Source organism: Sesamum indicum, linkage group LG7 (genome assembly GCF_026168435.1).
Source record: "Sesamum indicum cultivar Baizhima isolate 11 linkage group LG7, ASM2616843v1, whole genome shotgun sequence".
Lineage (NCBI taxonomy): Eukaryota > Viridiplantae > Streptophyta > Magnoliopsida > Lamiales > Pedaliaceae > Sesamum > Sesamum indicum.
This window is the reverse complement of record NC_142663.1, coordinates 15,467,996-15,488,875: the sequence shown is the minus strand read 5'-3', so window position 1 is coordinate 15,488,875 and position 20,880 is coordinate 15,467,996. Positions and strand designations below refer to the sequence as shown.

Here is a 20,880-nt window from a genome sequence, read left to right as displayed (position 1 = left end):
TTTTATCTCTTGAAAGTATTTTTTTATTTTAAATTCAAAATTTCGTTTTTCAACCAATTTGTGGTAGAAATATTTTCTTGGTAGAGTGTATATGAGCACATGTGAATAGTTGCATCAAGAAAAGGTCCAATTGGATTGGTCCATTTACATGGGCCTTTATGGTGGAGTCCCGTTTCGGCCGAAAGGTTAAGGGAAAAACCTTTTGGGCTGGGCCCAAATTGACTAATCATGTTACCAAGTAATACGCTCATGTTTGAGAGCACTTTTAAAATGAAAGTCCACCTAAAGAAAATTTGACATTAATATTACATATTTGATTTTACACTAATTTTCACTTTGTAAAATGCAATAATTCTTTTATTATTAGCCATTAAACATTCAATATTTTTCAAATGACTTTTTATATTTAGAAATTTATTTGAAAAAATATTTTCAAACAAACTCAGTGTATTTAGACTTTTTCTCTTATCTGATTTAACATTGTGTGTGTTGTTTTTTTTTTTGGATAATTATATTGTCATCTCCTGAAATATGGTACAATTACATGCAATCTCTATAATTTAAAAAATTATATTTTTAGTATTCTTGATGTTTGTTTTTATCTAATAAATAGATACCTTCGTTTGTCAAAATTTACTGAATTTGCAGATATTAGCAAAAAAGTTTGAATGAAAATTCATATTTTTTTTTTCTAATTGACTTATTACATGTCAAATAATTTTTAGTTTTTTTACCAAACCATCCTTATATATCTTCGTACATTAATATTTATAAAAAAAATTATATTTTCACCCTTATAAATATAATTCGATGATAATTAACTTCTACTTCATATTTGGTGTATGGCCCTTTCCCTTAACCTAAAAGGGCCACTTTCAGTTCCCCATGCCTTCGAGTAAACTACATTAGATATTCAAAATCACTGACTAAAGTGCCTTCTATAGATAATTATCTATTTGTGTATATAAATAATTTTTACTTCAATATTTCAAGAAAATCAATTCTTTAATATAATTTTTAATAATGATCAAAATATAAAGAATAATGAAATTGTAAGTCACAGTAAATTGATATAAAATAAAATAAATATCTATATATCTCATAAAATTCGAACTTATAGTCTTATATTTGTTTATAAAATTTCAATTTTAACCAGTAAAATTGAAATAATTAGGAACTAGAATTTTGAGCACACATATTTCTTTCAAATTCCAGTTGAGTTGAGCGTCGGAGCGGCTGTTTTTTTTTTTTTTTCCCCTACTGTGGTAATTATATAATGATTAAATAAATATCTCGATAAATTGAGCACTGCATCAATATAAATTAAAAATAATAAATAAATTATAATAACTCACACAAAATAAGACAAATATTCATATATTGATGGGATTTGAATTCATATTATCAAATTTATTCATGAAACATCAACCTACAACACTAAATTAAGACATTATTGATCGAACTGTTGTTATTTCTATTTCTTTTACATGTTTAATAAATTATCCAAAAGTAATAAAATACATTAAAAAAAAAAAGGATCTAAAAGTGTAATAAAACACGGTTTCAGTGATAGGGATTGGTAATCGATAGTAGTGGATGTTAATTATGAGATGTTCAGATTCTGCAACTGATTTATTTTTATTATCGTAACACAAAAGTGAGAATTCCACATTTGACAAATCAATGAAATGCTTTGACCCAACCACATTCCAATCAAGTTTTAATTTAATAGTTGAAGCAGAAGTCCCATCAATAAATGAACGATCGTGAATTCGTCTCTACTCACTATAACTGAGTTTATCGTAATTTATGATCTATTGTTATATTGATGTATTGGTCGAGTTGATGTCCAATTCAATTTATTAAAATTTTAAAATAATCATTGCGGGAGAAATATATTTATTTATATATAGTTATATTAAAAATATATTGATTTCACACAACAATTTAATATATTAATATTAAAAAGGTATGTGGAGAAGCGCACCACAAAAAGAGGAGGATATTTATATGGCAATCATATTCATCTTTGGGTTGAAAAATTATAAAGTGGAAGGGAAGCAATTGAAATAGCTTTTTGCTTTTGATTTTGATTTCTCAACAATGGATCTTCCCTTCCATTTAGGATTAGGGCCCTTTATTTATCTTTTAAAATAATATAAGAATAAAGCGTTTTCAACATTTAGCAATTATTGCTTTGTCAAGTAGCAATTAATGATGTGTAGCCTATGTTCTTAGTTGCACTACTTTATTTGAGATCATATGTGGGTTCAAATTCCACCTATTTATAAATATTAGTTTATTTTAATAATAATTATTAAATTGTGAAATTAATATGCTAATTGGGTATGACTGTTAATATTAGAATTTATTATATAATTATAGTCGACTCTAATGGGTGAATAGCAATTTATCCCCCTGTGATATTAAAAATGAACACATTACCCTCCTATGAAAAAAATATAGCAATTTACCTCCCTATACTTTTTAAAATGAAGCAATTTACCTCCTTATATAGGGAGGTAGATTGCTTCATTTTAAAAATCATAGGGGGGTAAATTGTTGTATTTTAAAAAATATAGGGAGGTAAATCGCTATTTATTTTTTCATAAGGGGGTAATTTGCTCATTTGCGATATCACAAGGGGGTTGCTTGCACTTTTCTCCTTTTTTTTAAAAAAAAAAATTGCAGTACTCTAATTAATTATCTGTGTGCCTCTCTTTTTTATTTTTATTTTATTTGTTTTTGCAAAGAAGAATCATAATGCACTGAGGACACCAGTGTCCTTGTTTGATTTTAGTCCACCCTTTTCATGGAAAGGATTTCAATATTTTCTAGTGATATAATAAAGTGAGGAATTATTTGTTTTAAATAGTAATATTCTCTTGCCAATTACTTCCCAAGCTTTATTCGGATATTCCTTAATCACATTAAAGTCCCGCACCTAAATAAATTGAACCAACCTTTATTTATATAGGTTTTTTTAGTACTAGTTGCCACCCATGGATGGGGAAATTCTTACACATATGGAATTTGGTTAAATTTAAATTTATCAAATTTAATATAATTATTGTATCATTAGTATATAATTAAAGAAGAGTAATCAATCACATGACAAGTATATCACATTTACTACATAATGGATTTGATTTGGTCAGACCTAATTTGCGATTAAAAAAAAATCGCAGACAGATGAATTTTAGTTTACTTTCTATATAAGGGTTTGTTAAAATTTTAATATTAGATAATTATTTTCTCTAATAATTTAAACTTTTCAATGTTGTGGTTGTTTAATTAATATGGTATTAGAGTTAGGCTAAACAGAGGTCTTTGATTCGAATCTTAATGCCAGCCATTTATGAAATAAATATTTAACATACAGGTTTTACAACAAGTATTAAGATATTATTATAAATAATTTTTATCTCTAATAGATATTATTCTATAATTAACAATTTTTTTTATCAAATTAAAGAAAAATACGGACCCAAATCATGTCTTCTATAATTAAAGCTTTTTATTTATTTTTTTAAAAAAAGGAAATAGATTTACTGCCTACTGGTTTTGTGGTAAGTTGAGGTTAGTGTAAAAATTCTAAGTTTTGAGTTTGGAATTCATAAATAGAGTAAATGTTTATCAAGTTATAGAATAAGTTGTAGTTTATTATAAACAAAAAAAAAAAAAAGTCTTTATTATTACTTATCACAAAATATTGATGTAAGATATTTGACAAAATATTGATGAAGGGATTTGGTTTTATGTTAATTTGGCTCCTTAATATCCGTTGTAATTTAGATTTTAGGGTATATTATATTACACAAACACCATCTATTCTTAGCAAAACTATAAATACGTTCTTGAGGTAGTAGGTGCAATTATAACTACGCGTACCCTATTAATAGGCAAAAACTTGCACAAATACCCCCTTAAAAATATTATATGAACACTACTCAGGAAATGTATTTATAATTTTACAAAAAATAGAAATTATTTGTGTATTTGAACCTAATTAACCTCAACGAATATCAATGTAATTCACCTTGTATCTTATGCCCGATCAGTGCAGCATATTTGAGAGATGAGGGACTAGTGATATATAATTTAATCATGCATAAATTATATTATGGTCAGTGTAATTAAATTCTTGCAATATTTTGCATTTTATTTTTTTATAATTAAAAAATCCGTGTTGTAAAAGATAATGATGATGATCTGATAAATAAAGATCTGAAGTCAAACATGATTCCGGAAATAGTATGGTGAAAGGTTCAGTCAACTGCAGAAAAACCTCAACAGTGGACACGTGACAAAATCATTACTGTTACATCCCGAAAATGTAACGGTTAGGAATGGTCTCAAGTCAACGCGGGGCTATTGGGTGCAAAAGTTCCAACGAGATCCGCCGACACACGGAATCATTAACGCTCCAACGATCACGATTAACCACCGGTATTTATGGAGCGCGAGCCATTCGGGGACAACCCACAGTCACTAACAGCCTTCTCCATTCTCGCTCATAATACGCGGAGGTATACGCTAACTGTGTGTTCTAGTTTGTATATATAGGTTTATACATGTATGTGTGTGTGTTTTGGGTGTTTTTTTTTTTTTTTGCCCGTATTTTTCTTTTGTTGGGTGCTTCGTGGATGAATAACAAAGGTAGCAAAATACAGGGAGAGCAGAAGGGCTGTTGTCGGGAACGTGGGAGTGGTAGAGGAGGAAGCGAAGGAGCTATTGGGAGGAAGGGCGGAAGAAGAGGAGCTGGAAATGGTAGGCCAAGGAGGAAACGACGTCGAGGGGCGGTCGCCCTCTGAACGGAAGGTCCATTGTGATGATGATTTGGCTGTTCGAATGCCGGAGACCGCACATGAGATTAGCAATGGTTTCTTTTCTTTTAATCTCCTTTTTCTTGCCGTTTCGTGTCCTGTTTTGGTTTTGTAATTTGGGTTGTGTTCTGTTTGTGGAATTGTCTGATCATTTTTGTTTTGTTTGTTTGAGGTTGGTTGGATTTGGTTTGTTGTCTTTTTCTTGATGGGATTTATGTAGAGATGATTTCTTAGTGTGTTCAAAGATTTGATTTTTATGCTAATGCTGTCATTTAAAGGTTGAATTCTCACATGTTTTTCTAAAAAGATTTAATGCTCTGTTATTTATGTTTCTACATTGCCTTATGTTTTCTATGCGAATGAATATCTTCAGGGAGGGATTATTTTGATAAAACCTTTTGGATTCTTGATCGAATATCTATAAACAACTTCATACATGATGTATTCTTTGGGGAGTTTAATTTATTAGTTTTCATGCTACATTTAGTAACTATATCTCCTAATCCATTCTGGGAGTTTTGAGGAGTTCGAAACTTCTATAATCTGTTACTTTTCTATTGTCGAAGTACTTCAGGGCTTATTGTACGTTTTATGCAGATTCATGGTTTCAAGTTGGATTTGTTCTCACAACTGGGATTAACAGTGCCTATGTGCTGGGATATTCTGGTGCTGTCATGGTTCCGTTGGGTTGGATAGGTGGTGTAATTGGACTAGTTTTAGCAACACTGATATCTTTGTACGCAAATGCACTAGTTGCCAAGCTTCATGAATATGGAGGAAAAAGGCATATCAGATACAGAGACCTTGCAGGATTTATTTACGGTAAGAACAAATAGAGAAAATGTGAAAAAATGTTGAATCCTAACCGTTGTGAAATGAACGTAATCGCCTTCTTTTTTATGCTTGAGAATTCTAAAATCTTGGTTTACTCAGTGAGGCTTTAGTGATGTAGGTAGGAGAGCTTATTCACTTACTTGGAGCCTGCAGTATGCGAACCTCTTTATGATCAACGTTGGATATATTATTTTAGCTGGAAATGCTCTTAAGGTAATATGCCCCTGTTCATCCTTGTTTTTTTTTCTTTCGAAAACTCTGAGCAAGATCCTTGGTGCTTTTAGTAGCTATACAGGAGAATGTATGAATCAGTTCTTATACCAACGTCTTAAAGTAAATTTGAAGTCTTAAAATACGTGGCTTTGTGCTACAAGGTGTAGAAGATATTCGGAGCTGATAAAAATTGGAAGGATCTAGCTGATTCCTTTGATTCTGTTGACATTATATGCAGGCTGTCTATGTTCTTTTCAGAGACGACCATGAAATGAAGCTTCCATACTTTATTATTATAGCTGGGATTGCATGCGGTCTCTTTGCTATTGCCATACCCCATTTGTCAGCCCTGCGTATTTGGCTGGCATTTTCAACGATCTTTAGTCTGGTGTACATTGTTGTAGGATTTGCTCTGGCTCTTAAAGATGGTACGGCCTTCAAGTTTCACATTTTCCTATTGATAAACACAACTTCCCAGTGTCATGCTAAAAACCTTTCAGATTTTTTCCTATTTTCTCCAAGAGTTAGGATGGGGGTAAACAATTAAAACATTATCCGTTCTTTCTGCACAAGATTACTGCTTAATGCTTACTGTCCCATTGGTCTCAGCATAAAGGATTCTGTATCTTACTCTCCGGATGGATTGATCAAATTTGCTTATGTATAATACCCAATGTTCCAGATCCACAACTTCTTCCCTCTGTTATTTTTTCTGATTGAATCATACATTTTCTTAGGCATGAAAGCTCCTCCTAGAGATTACAGCATTCCAGGAACAAAAGTAAGCAGGATTTTTACAACTATTGGTGCAGCAGCCAATCTTGTTTTTTCCTTCAATACTGGAATGCTTCCAGAAATACAGGTGAGTAGAAATTGTAAAACTTATTAGATAAACGGCATGCCTTATGATCCAATTTTACATAGAAATCTACTCAGACACTCTGACTAAATTGATGTGCATTAGTCATGGACAGGATCACACTTCTACCACCTGATTCTACTTTTCTTAACATTATAAGTAAAAATTCATTGTCGCTAATTACAGGGATCAGCCACTTTTGTATCCTTCTTTTTTGAATTGCTATGCATCTCTGATGGATACAGAGACAAGATTCCTTTTAATAACTAACTTCCCATCAGGATGTTGAAGCTGCATGAGAAATAATCCACATTACAATTGAGCAAATGAAATTTAGGAGTTATATTAGTACCTTATGAGCACTTTAATCAATCTCATAATCTATATGGAAATCATTGCTTCGCAAGAATAACAGTCACTTCTCCTCCATCTTCTTGACAGGCAACAGTGAGACCACCAGTTGTGGGGAACATGATGAAAGCTCTGTATTTCCAGTTCTCTGTTGGAGTTGTGCCAATGTATGCGATTATCTTTGCCGGATACTGGGCTTATGGATCCAACACTTCAACCTACTTGCTGAACAATGTTAACGGCCCTATTTGGTTGAAGGCTGTGGCTAACTTTTCAGCTTTCTTGCAGACCATCATTGCTTTGCATGTAAAACATCGTCCCTACTCTTGTTTTCTTTCCCTGCAAAGATCTAAGTAATATGCTGATTCACTGATATTTGCTCACCCCATACTTTTCCTTACCACGTGCTGTTTCAGATCTTTGCAAGTCCAATGTACGAGTATTTGGACACAAAGTATAGAATCAAAGGAAGTGCTCTAGCTATACGCAACTTATCTTTCAGAATATTAGTTAGAGGTGGTTACTTAGCGATCACCACGTTCGTCTCAGCCTTGCTCCCGTTTTTAGGAGATTTCATGAGCCTAACGGGAGCTGTCAGCACGTTCCCTCTCACGTTCATTCTTGCCAACCATATGTATCTCGTGGCTAAGAAAAACAAGCTTTCTTCGCTGCAGAAGAGTTGGCATTGGCTTAATGTGTTTTTTTTCAGTTGCTTATCTCTTGCAGCCTTAGTTGCTGCCATCAGACTGATCATTGTGGACTCCAAAACTTACCACGTATTTGCTGATTTATGAGTTTTTCTTCTTTGTGTATTGATAGGGATCTGTGAATCCTCCTGTTGTATCTCCACGGAAGCATCCATCCGTAGCCTTTCATTAATCAAAATGTTGGTTTTATGGTTATTTATTTGGACCAACAAGTTTCAGAAGCACCTTCTCTTTGTTTATATGTTTCAATTTGTATCACCATACTCAAAATTATTCCTTTTTACTCTTTTCTGTAATAAACTAAAATCAAGGGATAGTAGGGGTGTACTCGAGTCGAGCTTAGCAAAATTTTCGAACGTTAGCTTGAACTCTACAAAGCCCAAATTTTTAGGTTTAGGCTCAAGCTTGATAAAAAAAAATAAAAAATTAAATTCATAAGTATTATTTAAAATAATTCTAAAAAGAAATTATAAATAATTACTAAGTAGTAGATTAAATCTATTTCCGGATAGATATTAATTAAATCATATAAATGATAATATCATATTTTTATTACTGTATAAAATTAAAGAGTGAGTTATTGATCAATGTATTGTAAATTTTTGTATACGAACTTGATATTATATTAGATTGTATAAATTATAAAAAATATAAAAAAATACTTAAAATAAAAAATATAAAAATATATTTAGGCTCAAGCTTGGCTCGTTAAGGAGTTGAAGTTCGGGTTGACTAACAAATATTTGAGCTCAAATTAAGTTTTAATTGAGCTATTCCATCTAGAATCATATCCGTTCAATTATAATTTTGAACGGATAAAAGCTAGTATTACTAAAATAGAATAATCATATCCGTTCAATTATAATTTTGAACGGATAAAAGCTAGTATTACTAAAATATTCAAGTGACCTTTTAGTTTTATATGTTATCGACCAAAGGTCTTTATATATTATTTATTAAATTATCCTTAATAATATTTTAAAATTTATAATGGTGTAAACGTAATATCATATAATTAAAAGAATAAATAGGAAATTTCAATATGGATAGAGACGTATGAATTTTTAAAATCACAAATTATCTTAGATGTGCAACCCACGTGCGATTTTCTCATATAAATTAAGAAGGGGTTTGATTTTCATCATCACACGTGGTTATTATATTGCACGTTTATAAAAAGTTTTGATAATGACCGATTTAATAAAGAAATTACTTATAATTTTAATAAGATCGAAAAAAGTATAGGAGAGTAATCGAAATAAACTACGCTACATGCAAGTATAATATGTATATAACAAAGTAGAAGCAGGTGCAGAAGGCATTCTGACATGATGAATGACATGCTGGTCTCAGTGTTTTTTAAAAGAACTATGTGTTGCCAACAATACAATAGATGACCTGTTGGGTTCGATGTTTCTTAAACACAAGAATTTACCAATAAAATATTTACTACCTGCAATAAAACAAACTGTCTGGAACCTAATACAAGCTTCTTCTTTTGCTTTTTTCTCCTTCCCCTACCATATTTCATGTTAAAGTTACACAATGATTTGTCATTTATTGTTGCATTGATGAAAGGTTTGATTTGTGCTGCATTGTCTTCTTGAACCTTGATTTTTTTTTTTTTTTCTGAATTTTGTTCATTAGAGTCATTCCACTAGTAACCATTATATTGAATTTTAATGATGCCAAATATAGTCTTACCATATTGCGCTATTTTCGATGTGCAGTCCACGTGCTTCTTGTACAAGTTAAGAAGGATTTAGCTTTCATTAATGTATGATACATCCTTATTGTATTACAAGTTTAAAATGTGGTTGATAATAATAGAATTAAGAAAGAAATAACTACTAATTTTTTTAAAAAAAGATACCTTAAATAAAGGAAACAACATGTGTAATGTGGATAAAAGAAAGCAGCAGTACAAGCAAAGGATATGCTACCCCAATTGGTTTCGGTGTTTCTTAAAAACAAAAGATGAATATTCTACAATTGTTGTAATAAAATTTTTCCATGATTGAACTTAAAAGACATCCTTAATATTTCATATTATAATTCTCGATTGTGAAGCTATTAATCCTATGCCAACTCAATGCTCCATATTATCATATCAACTTCTTGGCTACTACTACACAAATGTGCTACTTAGGTGCACTTTTGGTGGGCTTCTTGGTGCAAATTTAGTGCAATTGTTAGGACATGTAGAAGGTATATGACTTAATCAATAACTTGTTGGTCTCGATGTTTCTTAAAAATAAAAATTTTATCAAAGACTTATGCGCTACCAACAATAAACGAATGACTTTGTTGATTTTGGTGTTTCTTAAAAATAAGAATTTATCAACAAATTATATGTTGTCAATAATAAAATAGATGATCTATTTTTAAAACTAAGAATTTACCAATAAAATATTTAGTGTAATAGTTAGGAATAGTGAGTAGTTTTTTTCAAATATTATCACAGTGCAGATTTGAATTTTTTATTTTTTTCAAACTAAATTTGTGAAATAAAATTTTGCAGATTCAATTTTGAAGTGGTTTGGATGTAGATTAATTTCTCAAATTAGTTAATCCACGTGCAATGCACTTTCTTATACAAGTTGAGAAGGATTTGGTTCATTTTATCATACATTATTATTATATTGCAAGTCAAATTTTATTTTATTAATCATCGATTGGGGCAAAAAAAAAAAAAAACTACTCTATTTTATAGAGATTAACAAAAATCTAGAAATTGGATCGATTATGGGGATAAAATAATAATTAAGTATAGGCGAAAAGCAAGTTGCTCTGATGAATATTTTGTTGATTTCGCTGTTTCTTAAAAATAAAAATTTTATATCTACCCAAATTACCAATAACCTGATGAATAATGGTTTGTTGGTTTCGGTGTTTCTTAAAAATAAGAAACCAACGATCTGATGAATGATGATATGACAATTTCTGTGTTTCTTAAGAACAAAAATTGTAGAATTTAGTCGGAACATACACAATAATAATAATGATAAAATTCATAATTTTGATATGTTTAAGAATATCACAAGTATATTTTAGGTAAATTAATAAACATATAAGAAATTTTCAAAATTATTCATACTTTTACAACATATACATATGTTTATGTATGATGAAGCATAGATGGATAGAAGATTGATTCTTGATATTACAAACTATATTAAATGTGCAATCCACGTGCAATTTACCTTCTTATATAAATTGAGAAGGATTTAGGTTTCATTAATTTTATCATACATCATTATTACATTAAAAGTTCAAAATATTTAGATAGTGATATTACTTCTAATCTTAAAAGTAGATAAGAAGAATATATAAAATATCTTAAATGAAAAAATATGCACGAACCTAATGAATAAACTGTTGGTCTCGATGTTTCTTAAAAACAAGAGAACTGTAGGTTTAACAACGAAAGTGCTACGATAATAAAACAATATTGAAGAAGATGGAGAGTTCAAATAACAGTTTTGATTGCTCTTAATGAGAATTAAATCATGGCGAATTTAGATGTGCAAATTTAGTACAATTATTGTGACGAGTAGTTTTTTCTAGTGTTATCATGGCGCAACATTGATCATTTTACTCTATTTTTAAATCAAAATTACGAAATAAAATCAAAAGTGAGGTTCCAGATGGTTTCAACTGATTTAATTAAATCGATTTTATGATTTATAAGTTGATTATATAAAAAATAAAGTGGTGTAAATATCCTCAAATTATGGAAGAAAAACAGAGATCATGTTAGCCAACTTCCTTAAAATCTGCATTTATATGCCAACACCTATTAAAACTTGTGAATCTTTTATATTAATTTTAAAAACTGATAGCATTTGTATATAATACTGACATTTATATTTAACGTAGGAACATCCAATATAGTGTGCACGTCTCGTGGTCTTTTTTACATAGTAGATTTATAAATTTTTTAAAACATTCGAGAAATTATAAAATGGTACAAAGTGTTAAGTAAATTTTTTAGGAAAAAAACTTATAAGCTTGTAAAAAAAATAAAAATTTGCTGAACACTTTTGAAAAGGTGTGTGTTAATTATGATAATTGTATCTATTTGTATTCGAGAAATAAATGAATTAAATTGGCATGTAGACAATTGTCAATATTTTAGTATCAGATGTTCTATTAATGAAGTTCATAAATAAACTTAGTTGTGTTTTGTACAATAATATTTTTCCGACAAATTTTATTATGATACACCTGCAAAAATCGGATGTGAATGGCATGACAAAATATGATGGTCTGTAAAATTCATACAAATTTTAGACATATGACATCGAAAAGTTTTGAAAAGCAATCCTTCGACATTGTAGTATGGGAAAAAAATCTAATACACATCAACCATATTTAATTATTGATTCTATTATTATATATATATATATATACATATATAATCAAAGAGGGAAGGATCATGTTTGGTCAACCTATACTCAATATTTTCTTTAATTGATTATTGATTAATTCTTATTAATTATTATATGATTTTAAAGAAAGCGAATGTCTTAAATTAGCAATTAATATTTTAATATTGTAAATATTCCATAAAAATACGCTAGGTTGTAAAGAACATATAATTAGGGGTTTAGATTTCTATAATTTTGCATCAAAATTGATAACCTTATTTAAATATTTCTTAATTTATCTCCCATTTTTCAAAACCTTAAATAGGGATTTCAAATTTTAGAACCTTATAAATAGGAGTTAAATTGTGTTGAAAGACACCATGATTTTGAACTTCTTTTTATTTCTCTCTTTGTTTTTCTCTCTAAAATCTTGACCTTTTTTTCATTAATATTGATAGGTCGTTCATTGGATCATGTCTTTGTCGTTCATTGGATCATGGGAAAATTATATATAATAAGATATATCAGTTTGTTGATCATATTATGTATAGAGATATAACTTATATTAATTCTTTTTCTAGATTTTATGATATTTTGTTATATGTAATAAAATTTTCTCATTCATTAACTAATTTAATTTTTATTTTTTTTGTGGGGAAAATATTTATATTATTTGGGTGCTTTTATTGATAAGTGACGTTGCTTAATCTTCTTTATTTTTATAATGAATTCTTAAATGAGAGAGATACCAGACTCCACACTCCAGACTCCAGAGTCTCTTCTTCTAGTCGTCTCTATTTCTTCTTTCCTTTACTCTCTACAATGTCCATGGAAGAAGAATTCAAAGATTTTCAAGGAACAGAAGAAAATGAAATCCTGGAGAGTGAGTGGACGGGGTTGGATGGAGTTTCTCAGAAAAGATCCGTTGATTGGATGCCCCACCCGGTTCTTTTTTTTCTTTCTTGTATTGTTCTTTTTCTCATGTTTTCTTATGGAGTTAACCCATTCTTTTTCCCTTTCTTGTCTTCTTTTTGGTTTTTCTAGTCTTGTTTCTTGAAATCTTCGAGATGGTTGGGTCGAGTTTCAAAAGAATGATCCGTTGCATGCGCAACCCTTGCGGTTTTAAGCACTTCTTTTCTTTAAGTTGTGCGTGAAGATTCCACCCTCACTTCTTGGAGCTTAGAGAGGTATTGTATTTTTATCCAATTTCTTGTTTCCAATTTTCTTGAATTTGGTTTGATTCTTGATATAGTATAGGAAATAAGTGAATCTTGGAGCACTACGAATTGATTGCTGAACATGTGAACTCTTATCTTGGTCTGATGAATGTCCCGGTTCTTTTTTTTGTTTTTTGTTCTTTTCTTGTATGAACCGATTCTTTTTCCCTTTCTTGTTCTTTTTTTTTCTGTCTTGTTTCTTGAGGACACGTTGAATCTTGAAAAGTCCACTAATGCAGTTCTTTTGCCTACCAAATTGTTGTAGTGCTCATTTTGGTTGGATCTTCAAGCATTCTGGAGGTTTGTGTTCGTAATTTACCTGTTGTTATTTTTGTTTCAAGTGTGTTGAGTGTTTCTAGATGCAGAGAGAAAAGCGACATGTTTTTGAAAATTTTGGTGTCAGACATCATTTTGGACACGATTTTGTTCATTGTCAAGCTTATTTAACCTCACCGGCTTTTTCCTTTTAAAAAATGTTGATTGTCATTTTCGTGTTGAATTTCTCCATTTCACTTTCCTGTTTGTATGTAGGTGTCTTGCTCTGTTACTTTCATCTTTGGTTGAAAAAATGTGTACAGTGACCAAATTGTTGTGAATTAAATATGACATTGTTAGTGGTTGTGGGTTTTTCAGAAGAAAAGTAGACGTCTCTAAACAAGATCATGTTGATGTTGGTTTATATTTGTTTGTTCCCTTCCTGATATCAAGCTTTTATTTTGTATCTTTCTTGTATCATGACCTGCTGTTGGTTCTTGCAGGGTCATTGGGCCTGAAATGCCGTCTGCTGAGTTACTTGCCGCAGCAGCCAAACTAACAGAAGCAGAAGCTGAATTACGGTATAGTGCACAACTTATCCTTATTAATTCTATAAGAATGCATGTGAATATTTAACTGAAAATAATTCACAGAGAAGCTGAGCTGGACGGAGACACTGAATTATTTATAGGACCCCCTCCTCCTGCTGTGGTCACGGAAGCTGAATCTGCCAATGAAGCAGAACGTTTCGAGGAGGTTCCGCTCCTTTCTCTTTCTTGATAACTCTGTGATATCCCTAAATATGCAATTTTCTTTTTCCAGTCCTTGTCCCAAAATCATGTAGACTTCCCAATTTCTCAAATGCTGCCATTTCAAAAAGAAAGAAGTTATTGTCTTCTTGCATCTGAGTTGCTAGGTTCTATTACTATCAGTTTTATAAATGGTTGTTGCGCATGGCTAACTTCTCTGCTATATCTTCAGAGCTGAGGAAGATAGTCCATATGATATTCTCGGAGTCAACAAAAATATGTCTCCTGAAAACATGAAAAAGAGGTATCCATTTTCAGGTTTTCTCCACTCAAATAATCGGCATTCATCTTTTCCTAGACTGCGTCTTGTATCTGTTCCTGTGTTTTGACACGTGCGCATAAAATTTTCTATATGGAAGGTGTTGGAAGTTGTCGCTGATGGTTCACCCAGACAAATGCTCTCACCCTCAAGCTCACCAAGCATTTGTTAAGTTGAACAAAGCATTTAAGGATTTACAAGATCCTGATAAGGTGAGTGTTAGGACATTTTCTTGCTCTGTTTTGAAGTTTGAAATGTTTCCTGCTTGTTGCCATACTAATAAATGGATTGATTCGTATTCTGGACGATTCAGACTGTGGCGAAGAGATATACTTCACATAATAAATATTCCTCTGTATTACATCTGTGACTTGTCTGAATATCTGGGGAAGAAAATTGTCAGCAGTCATAGAGTTAAAGAATTTATGGTTTTCACTTTACAATTTACAAAGATTTCAGCACGGGAAAATTTCATATGACAGAAGCTAGCTTTTGTCATCTTTGCTAGTCCTAAAATCTTTAATATTAAATGAGGAAATAAAACAGGATTAGTTGGATCAATTATGAGAATGAGAGCTGGTTTGAACTGAAATAAAGGTTCTTGAATAATCCATCAGCATGGTTTAACTTTTGTCCTTAGTGAATATGGTTATGTCAACTTTACATGGAAACGAAATGTGAGAACCTCTCTTGTTTCATTGGAATTGTATATTCACCTCCTTTTGGAGCCATAGTAACCTTTGTTTTCCTACTATTATCTATATTACCAATCAGGTTCGCCTGTCTCCTATCTTAATATATATGGTTTCACCGTAATGTAAGTGCCATTCAACCACTCTCTTTTACTTCTATTTTAGTTTGAGTTTTATAATCTTCTTAAATCATTAGAAGCTTGCAAATTGATCAGCAATATTCTTTTCTTAAGTGCATTTCGGAGAGGCTTCTTGAATTTGAAGTATTTTCGCTGTTTCTTATGTCTGTATAGAAAGTTTCTTGTTTATAATGTATCATTGGTATATTGGTTATGCCCTTCCACTGGAGTATTCTATGAGCTACGGTTTGAGTCACAGGTTTACACTGTGGCACCCAATGATTTTCCCTGTACTTTTCTCATATCCTAGTTTCTTTCACAATTCTGTCCTAATGCATATTACAGGATATGGAGGCAATATCTGATTTTGTTTGCCCATAACACATATAGCATATAATTATAAAATGGTATCAATTTACTTGAGAAATCATTTTTTAGTTCTATGTATAACAAGCATTTTATTTTGATATATTGATAAACGAACATTTATCATATCAAATTATGTGATTAATCGTTATTGGAAGATTGAGGGCCTGGGGCTTGAATTTGGTTTGTCAAAATTTGTGCGAACTAAATTAATCTCATATTCTTATGAATTGTGTGGAATTCAAAAGGGTTAAGTAGAAATTTGAACGCTCGACTAAAACACACACTGGCAGTTACTATGATGCATTTTAACAACATTTAGAGCCTGATGGTAACCATTGTATCTATAGTTTCCTCTCGACTTGTTTTTCTATCAGAAAAGTAATCCATGTTCCTTTCCGTTCTACTCTGTTGATTTTTCTCCCACATTTGAAAATCAAGAGATGTTGAATCCATTGTGTTTTACAATTTGTAAACTTCAAAACCTAAAGCCCTGTTGTGATTTCTATGAACTGCCCTCGTTATCACCATTGTAATTTGAAAGAAACAAGAATATGAATTTTTTAAGCTGCTAAGAATTTGAAGGATGCATGTGTAGTGTTGAATGCCAATATGAAGAACATAACTTCATTCTTTTTGCAGATTTAGTCTTGGTTTATTCATTTTGTTGGATTCTCTTCATGGGCTTGCTTTAGAATTTTTTGGTGCTGTTTATTTATCATTTTGTATGGATGTGCAGAAAATCATGGTGTCATGTTCTTGACATCTTCATGTTTGCAGGTTTATCGTAGAAAAAATTGCTAGAAATTCTTTACTATACAGTCATAAACTATTTATTTGTGAACTTCGCTAATGGAACCCTATGCCAAAATATAGGATTGTCCACATGCCACTTTTATTTTATTTTTTTAATGGGATTTGATAACTTTTTCTTCAATATTATATAATTCTTAAGTTTGAGGAATGATTTTCAAGGAACATACAGTTTTGGCAAATTGATAATCTTAGATATGGGAAGTACTATGATTTTTGTATTTAGAAAATTGTTCACAATTTTTTTTTCTTATTAAATGCTTTCTTTTTATAAAACTTTTACTTACCACAAGTTTTTCAGTTTTTTCTTTCTCTTCTTAATTCAACAAGTTTTTCACTTGCACATGCATTGAGTTGCTTATGAATTAATATTCTTTTGATGAACTTTTTCCTTCTCAAATCAGCTTTTGGTGCACAAATTTTTTTATCCAGATAATTCTTAGTATCTTGTTTTTTGGATAAATAGTTCAGAACTCCTAAAAAAGCCCAATTCATTTTTGTTTTGATGACAAAATGATTTTTATAATTTTCAACGGAATAGTTTTTATAATTTTCAAAAGAGCACTTTAGCGGACCTTTTCCCTATTGAATTGATGAATCTCATACGTTTTGGTGATTGATTCAAATGTTTTTGAAGTTGTCCAAAACATTTTTGAAAAGGTGTGTGTTAAAATTATGATAATTGTATCTATTTGTAATCGAGAAATAAATGAATCTAATTGGCATGTAGACAATCGTCAATATTTTAGTATAAGATGTTCTATTAATGAAGTTCATAAATAAACTTAGTTGTGTTTTGTATAATAATGTTTTTCTGACAAACTTTACTATGATACACCTGCAAAAATCGGATGTGAATGGCATGACAAAATATGGTGGTCTGTAAAATTCATACAAAATTTTAGATATATGACATCGAAAAGTTTTGAAAAGCAATCCTTGAAACGAAACTCACGCAATGAATAAATTGAGAATAAATTTGCCAAAAGGTTGGAGAACTGTTCTCCAATTTAGGCATTCTTAACTATTCTGCATCCGTCGTATTCTTGGAGGCTTAAAAAATTTATGTACTTGTTCTTTTCAAATTAGAGTAGTGAGAACGTGGAGCTTTGATAGAAATTATAACAGACTTTTGGTTTTGAAGTGTACAAAGAGGAATACAATGGCTTTTCAACTTTTTGGATTTTCAAACATGAGAAAAATTGACAGAGAGGAATTGTATAGGAACATAGAATACCTTTTAAGATAGAAGAAGAGGGAGAGAGAGAAATGGATCAATACATAGGTTGCAATTTGGTTCTAAATGATGGTAAGGTGCATTATCTTAGCCCGTGTGTTGAGTACGAGGTTATTTAGGCAAGCACACATGGCAAATCAATGGCAGACTTAGGGTCGCTCAAGCTTTAATAAACGAGTATACATCGATTGCTGCTCATGTTCTGATTCTTTTTCTTTTTGTCGTTTTCAGGCTGCCATTAAATTGAAGTTGAAGATGCCTCAACACAAGAGAAGAATTTTTCATCATGTGAGACATTTGCAGCGATCTAATGTAAAGATACTTGGTTGTAAAGTAGAATACTTTGTGCAAGGGAGCTTTGTATAATTTGTTGTAAATTATCCAAAGAAATGAAAATTTTCTTCCAATAGAAAGAAAAATTGTTGCAAAATTCCATATAAATCGTAATCAAGCCTGCGCAATACAACTCGTTGTATCTCAAAAGCTGATAATCAAATGTTAAAATTCACAAGTACCGACCTTTTGTCGTGAAGCACATAATAATTGAAACAACACTACTGAACAAGAACAATCAATTTCTGCACCTATGTATTAGCAAATTAATGTTATTATAGCGCTTAACAAATTAATTAACATTAAACGTGGGATTTTATTATTTATATATGCATTTAGTATTGATTGATTTTTATCATCTATTAATCTATTCTATTTATATATATATATATATATATATATTTGAAGGATGTTTTTTACCAAAATTGAGCAATTTTGACTCAATTCTAATTTCTAGAATTTTGAATTTTTTTGTTAGATTAATAGATCAAATGAATAAGAATTTATCCTACTTTAATCTTCTAAAGAAAAATTTATCGTCCTTTAATTTTATGTATTGTTTTATACATTAATCAAAACAAAAATTATACCTAAACTGCTTATCTACAAATTAGAGACAAACTATACATAACTAATATAAATAATATTGTTCACTTAATTATTTAAATTAAAACAATAAATTAAAATTAGGTGACTCCCTTATTTTTCTTCTATTAAGATGTTTTAGAATTTTGATTTCTTTATTAATTATTAATAAATATATCCATTGTTGCTTTAAATTTGAAAAGTTATACTTTTTACAAATTGAATACAATATGTTAATAAGTGCATTTGTTAATATGCAATTGCAGTTAATTTAGACCATCAATATTAAATATGATACATTACCGTTGGTGCCCTCAAACTTTTCATGGACTAAGCTTAAAACAAAGCATACCAGCCCAGTTAGCCCATCAACAAGGAGGTCAGGCCCACAATTTTTTTTTTTATTTTACTGAACTGGTAGCCTCAAGAAATGAGCCCATTTCAGTCGGACACATATTATTCACCATTATTATCACTTTAGTTCAAGTTTTCCTTTTATTTCGTCCACAAATCATTAACGACTGAAGAATCAGAGTGCTAACCTTTATTTTATAGGGTTAGTTACTGTTGATCTTAAGATTTTTCTTTAAGATTCTTCACCTTGTGGTGTGGCAAAAAGTTTGGTACGGATCATTGACACCGTCTGTGGGAACTTGAGCTTAAGAGGCGAGAAATGGCTAATTCAATAAATAAAGGTGATAATGGATCCTATTAGGGAAACTCTTCCCTACCCGATGCAGCAGGTCCTACTATTCCACCTGCAAATACAACTGCAGGAGACGATAATGCTCCCATTCTAAATCCAACCTTAAGAGCCACCAATGCTCCAGCTGCAGCTCTCGATCGAACAGCTGATCTGCTGCTACGAACCCTTTCTTCTGTGAGCAACTTCGTTAATTCATCTGAAGACCATCAACTCAACCTTCCACAGTTCTCAAGCTAGCGGAGCAAGACCTCCATCCCAGCTGGCAAGAGGTGGAACACCAGGAAGCCAAGGCGTTGACGAGCAGATTCCTATCGAGCTCCCGGCGGGATCAATCAAAACCTCCTGACTTTTGCCAGCAACTAAGCAACCACCTTACATCCCCCTGGAATATGGGAATCATTGAAGAAAGAAATGGTCAAGCTTAATCAGCAAGTGACAAAAGAGACCATGTTTGGCTGAGCGTGGCATTTCTTTCGATGAGCACATCACGGTAGAGGAACTATCGCTCATTTTCTAGCACCTTCGCACTTACATTCTTATTATGGTACCACTGATCTAGTTGCACATATCTGTAAGTTTGAAAAGCATAGGTATACTGAAGGCATTCAATGTCGTGCTTTACTTACTATGCTATTGAATTTTTCCCAAAAATGATTCGACCAACTTCCAACTGGATGAGTTAGATCTTTTGAAAAAATTAGCTACCTTTTCCAGCACCAATTCCCTAGCAGCAAGAAGTATAAAAAATCCACTATCAGTCTTTTCGAGGTGAAGCAAAAAGATAACGAGATTCTAAGGGCCTATGTTCAGCAGTTCAACACAACCATCTTTGAGGTCCCAACAACTTACCAAGAAGTACTGGTCAGTGCATTCACCCAAAGGCTCCATAGAAGCCCTCTTTCTGAGTATCTAGTCAAAGAACCAGTAACCGACTTCCTAGCCATGTTGTCTCGGGCTAGGAAATACATGAATATAGAGGGTGTCTGGCTAGTGAAGAAGAGCAATCGTGATAAGCAAGGGAGAACGAGTTGTTTTCCTCCAGTAGGAGCAGGGAGAGCCAGAGGATGCTTCAATTCCCTTGTTCCAAAGACAACGCTACGCCTCGCTCATTACCAGCCCGACTAGAATGCCCTTGACAATTGACCAGCACTGCCTTACAATGGCCTAAAAGCTCAAAAGAAGGGCCCTAGCTCGTGAAATCTAAATATTTTTGCAGATATCACAGAGTGTAAAGACACGAGAGCAACTGGTGCCGCCAGCTGAGGCAAGAGATAAGAAGACTTATACAGGCCAGCTACCTGAAAAACTATATAAACAAAGAATAAAGGT

General features: G+C 31.5%; 2 protein-coding genes across 5 annotated transcripts; both read left to right on the top strand.

The window, feature by feature from the left end:
* Positions 1–4,371: 4,371 nt before the first annotated feature.
* On the top strand, positions 4,372–8,011 carry LOC105167093 (proline transporter 3). Its single transcript, XM_011086667.3, has 8 exons — positions 4,372–4,529; positions 4,674–4,882; positions 5,424–5,648; positions 5,779–5,873; positions 6,112–6,301; positions 6,611–6,735; positions 7,174–7,389; positions 7,500–8,011. The coding sequence occupies exons 1-8, from the start codon at positions 4,456–4,458 to the stop codon at positions 7,875–7,877; spliced, it is 1,512 nt and encodes a 503-aa protein (XP_011084969.1). The 5' UTR covers positions 4,372–4,455; the 3' UTR covers positions 7,878–8,011.
* Positions 8,012–12,887: 4,876 nt separating this feature from the next.
* Positions 12,888–18,368, top strand: LOC105167210 (dnaJ protein ERDJ7-like). 4 transcript variants are annotated; one of them, XM_088882351.1, is made up of 7 exons: positions 12,888–13,347; positions 14,136–14,213; positions 14,286–14,388; positions 14,614–14,685; positions 14,801–14,912; positions 15,475–15,517; positions 18,159–18,368. In XM_088882351.1, the coding sequence occupies exons 3-6, from the start codon at positions 14,366–14,368 to the stop codon at positions 15,514–15,516; spliced, it is 249 nt and encodes an 82-aa protein (XP_088738477.1). In that variant the 5' UTR covers positions 12,888–13,347; positions 14,136–14,213; positions 14,286–14,365; the 3' UTR covers position 15,517; positions 18,159–18,368. The 4 variants fall into 4 exon arrangements, with proteins under 4 accessions (XP_088738477.1, XP_088738475.1, XP_011085135.1 ...); XM_088882349.1 differs by lacking the exon at positions 15,475–15,517 and having other exon boundaries at positions 12,889–13,105; positions 13,205–13,347; XM_011086833.3 differs by lacking the exon at positions 15,475–15,517 and adding an exon at positions 13,643–13,677 and having other exon boundaries at positions 12,889–13,347.
* Positions 18,369–20,880: the final 2,512 nt, after the last annotated feature.

Excerpts from the sequence above, each read along its gene's own strand:
- LOC105167093 (XM_011086667.3), top strand. The coding sequence starts at position 4,456 with ATGGAGCGCGAGCCATTCGGGGACAACCCACAGTCACTAACAGCCTTC. Across the intron at positions 5,649-5,778 it reads CCTTGCAGGATTTATTTACG|GTAGGAGAGCTTATTCACTT; the intron begins GTAAGAACAAAT and ends TTAGTGATGTAG. Across the intron at positions 5,874-6,111 it reads TAGCTGGAAATGCTCTTAAG|GCTGTCTATGTTCTTTTCAG; the intron begins GTAATATGCCCC and ends CATTATATGCAG.
- LOC105167210 (XM_088882349.1), top strand. The coding sequence starts at position 14,366 with ATGAAGCAGAACGTTTCGAGGAG. Across the intron at positions 14,686-14,800 it reads CCTGAAAACATGAAAAAGAG|GTGTTGGAAGTTGTCGCTGA; the intron begins GTATCCATTTTC and ends TCTATATGGAAG. Across the intron at positions 14,913-18,158 it reads ATTTACAAGATCCTGATAAG|GCTGCCATTAAATTGAAGTT; the intron begins GTGAGTGTTAGG and ends TGTCGTTTTCAG.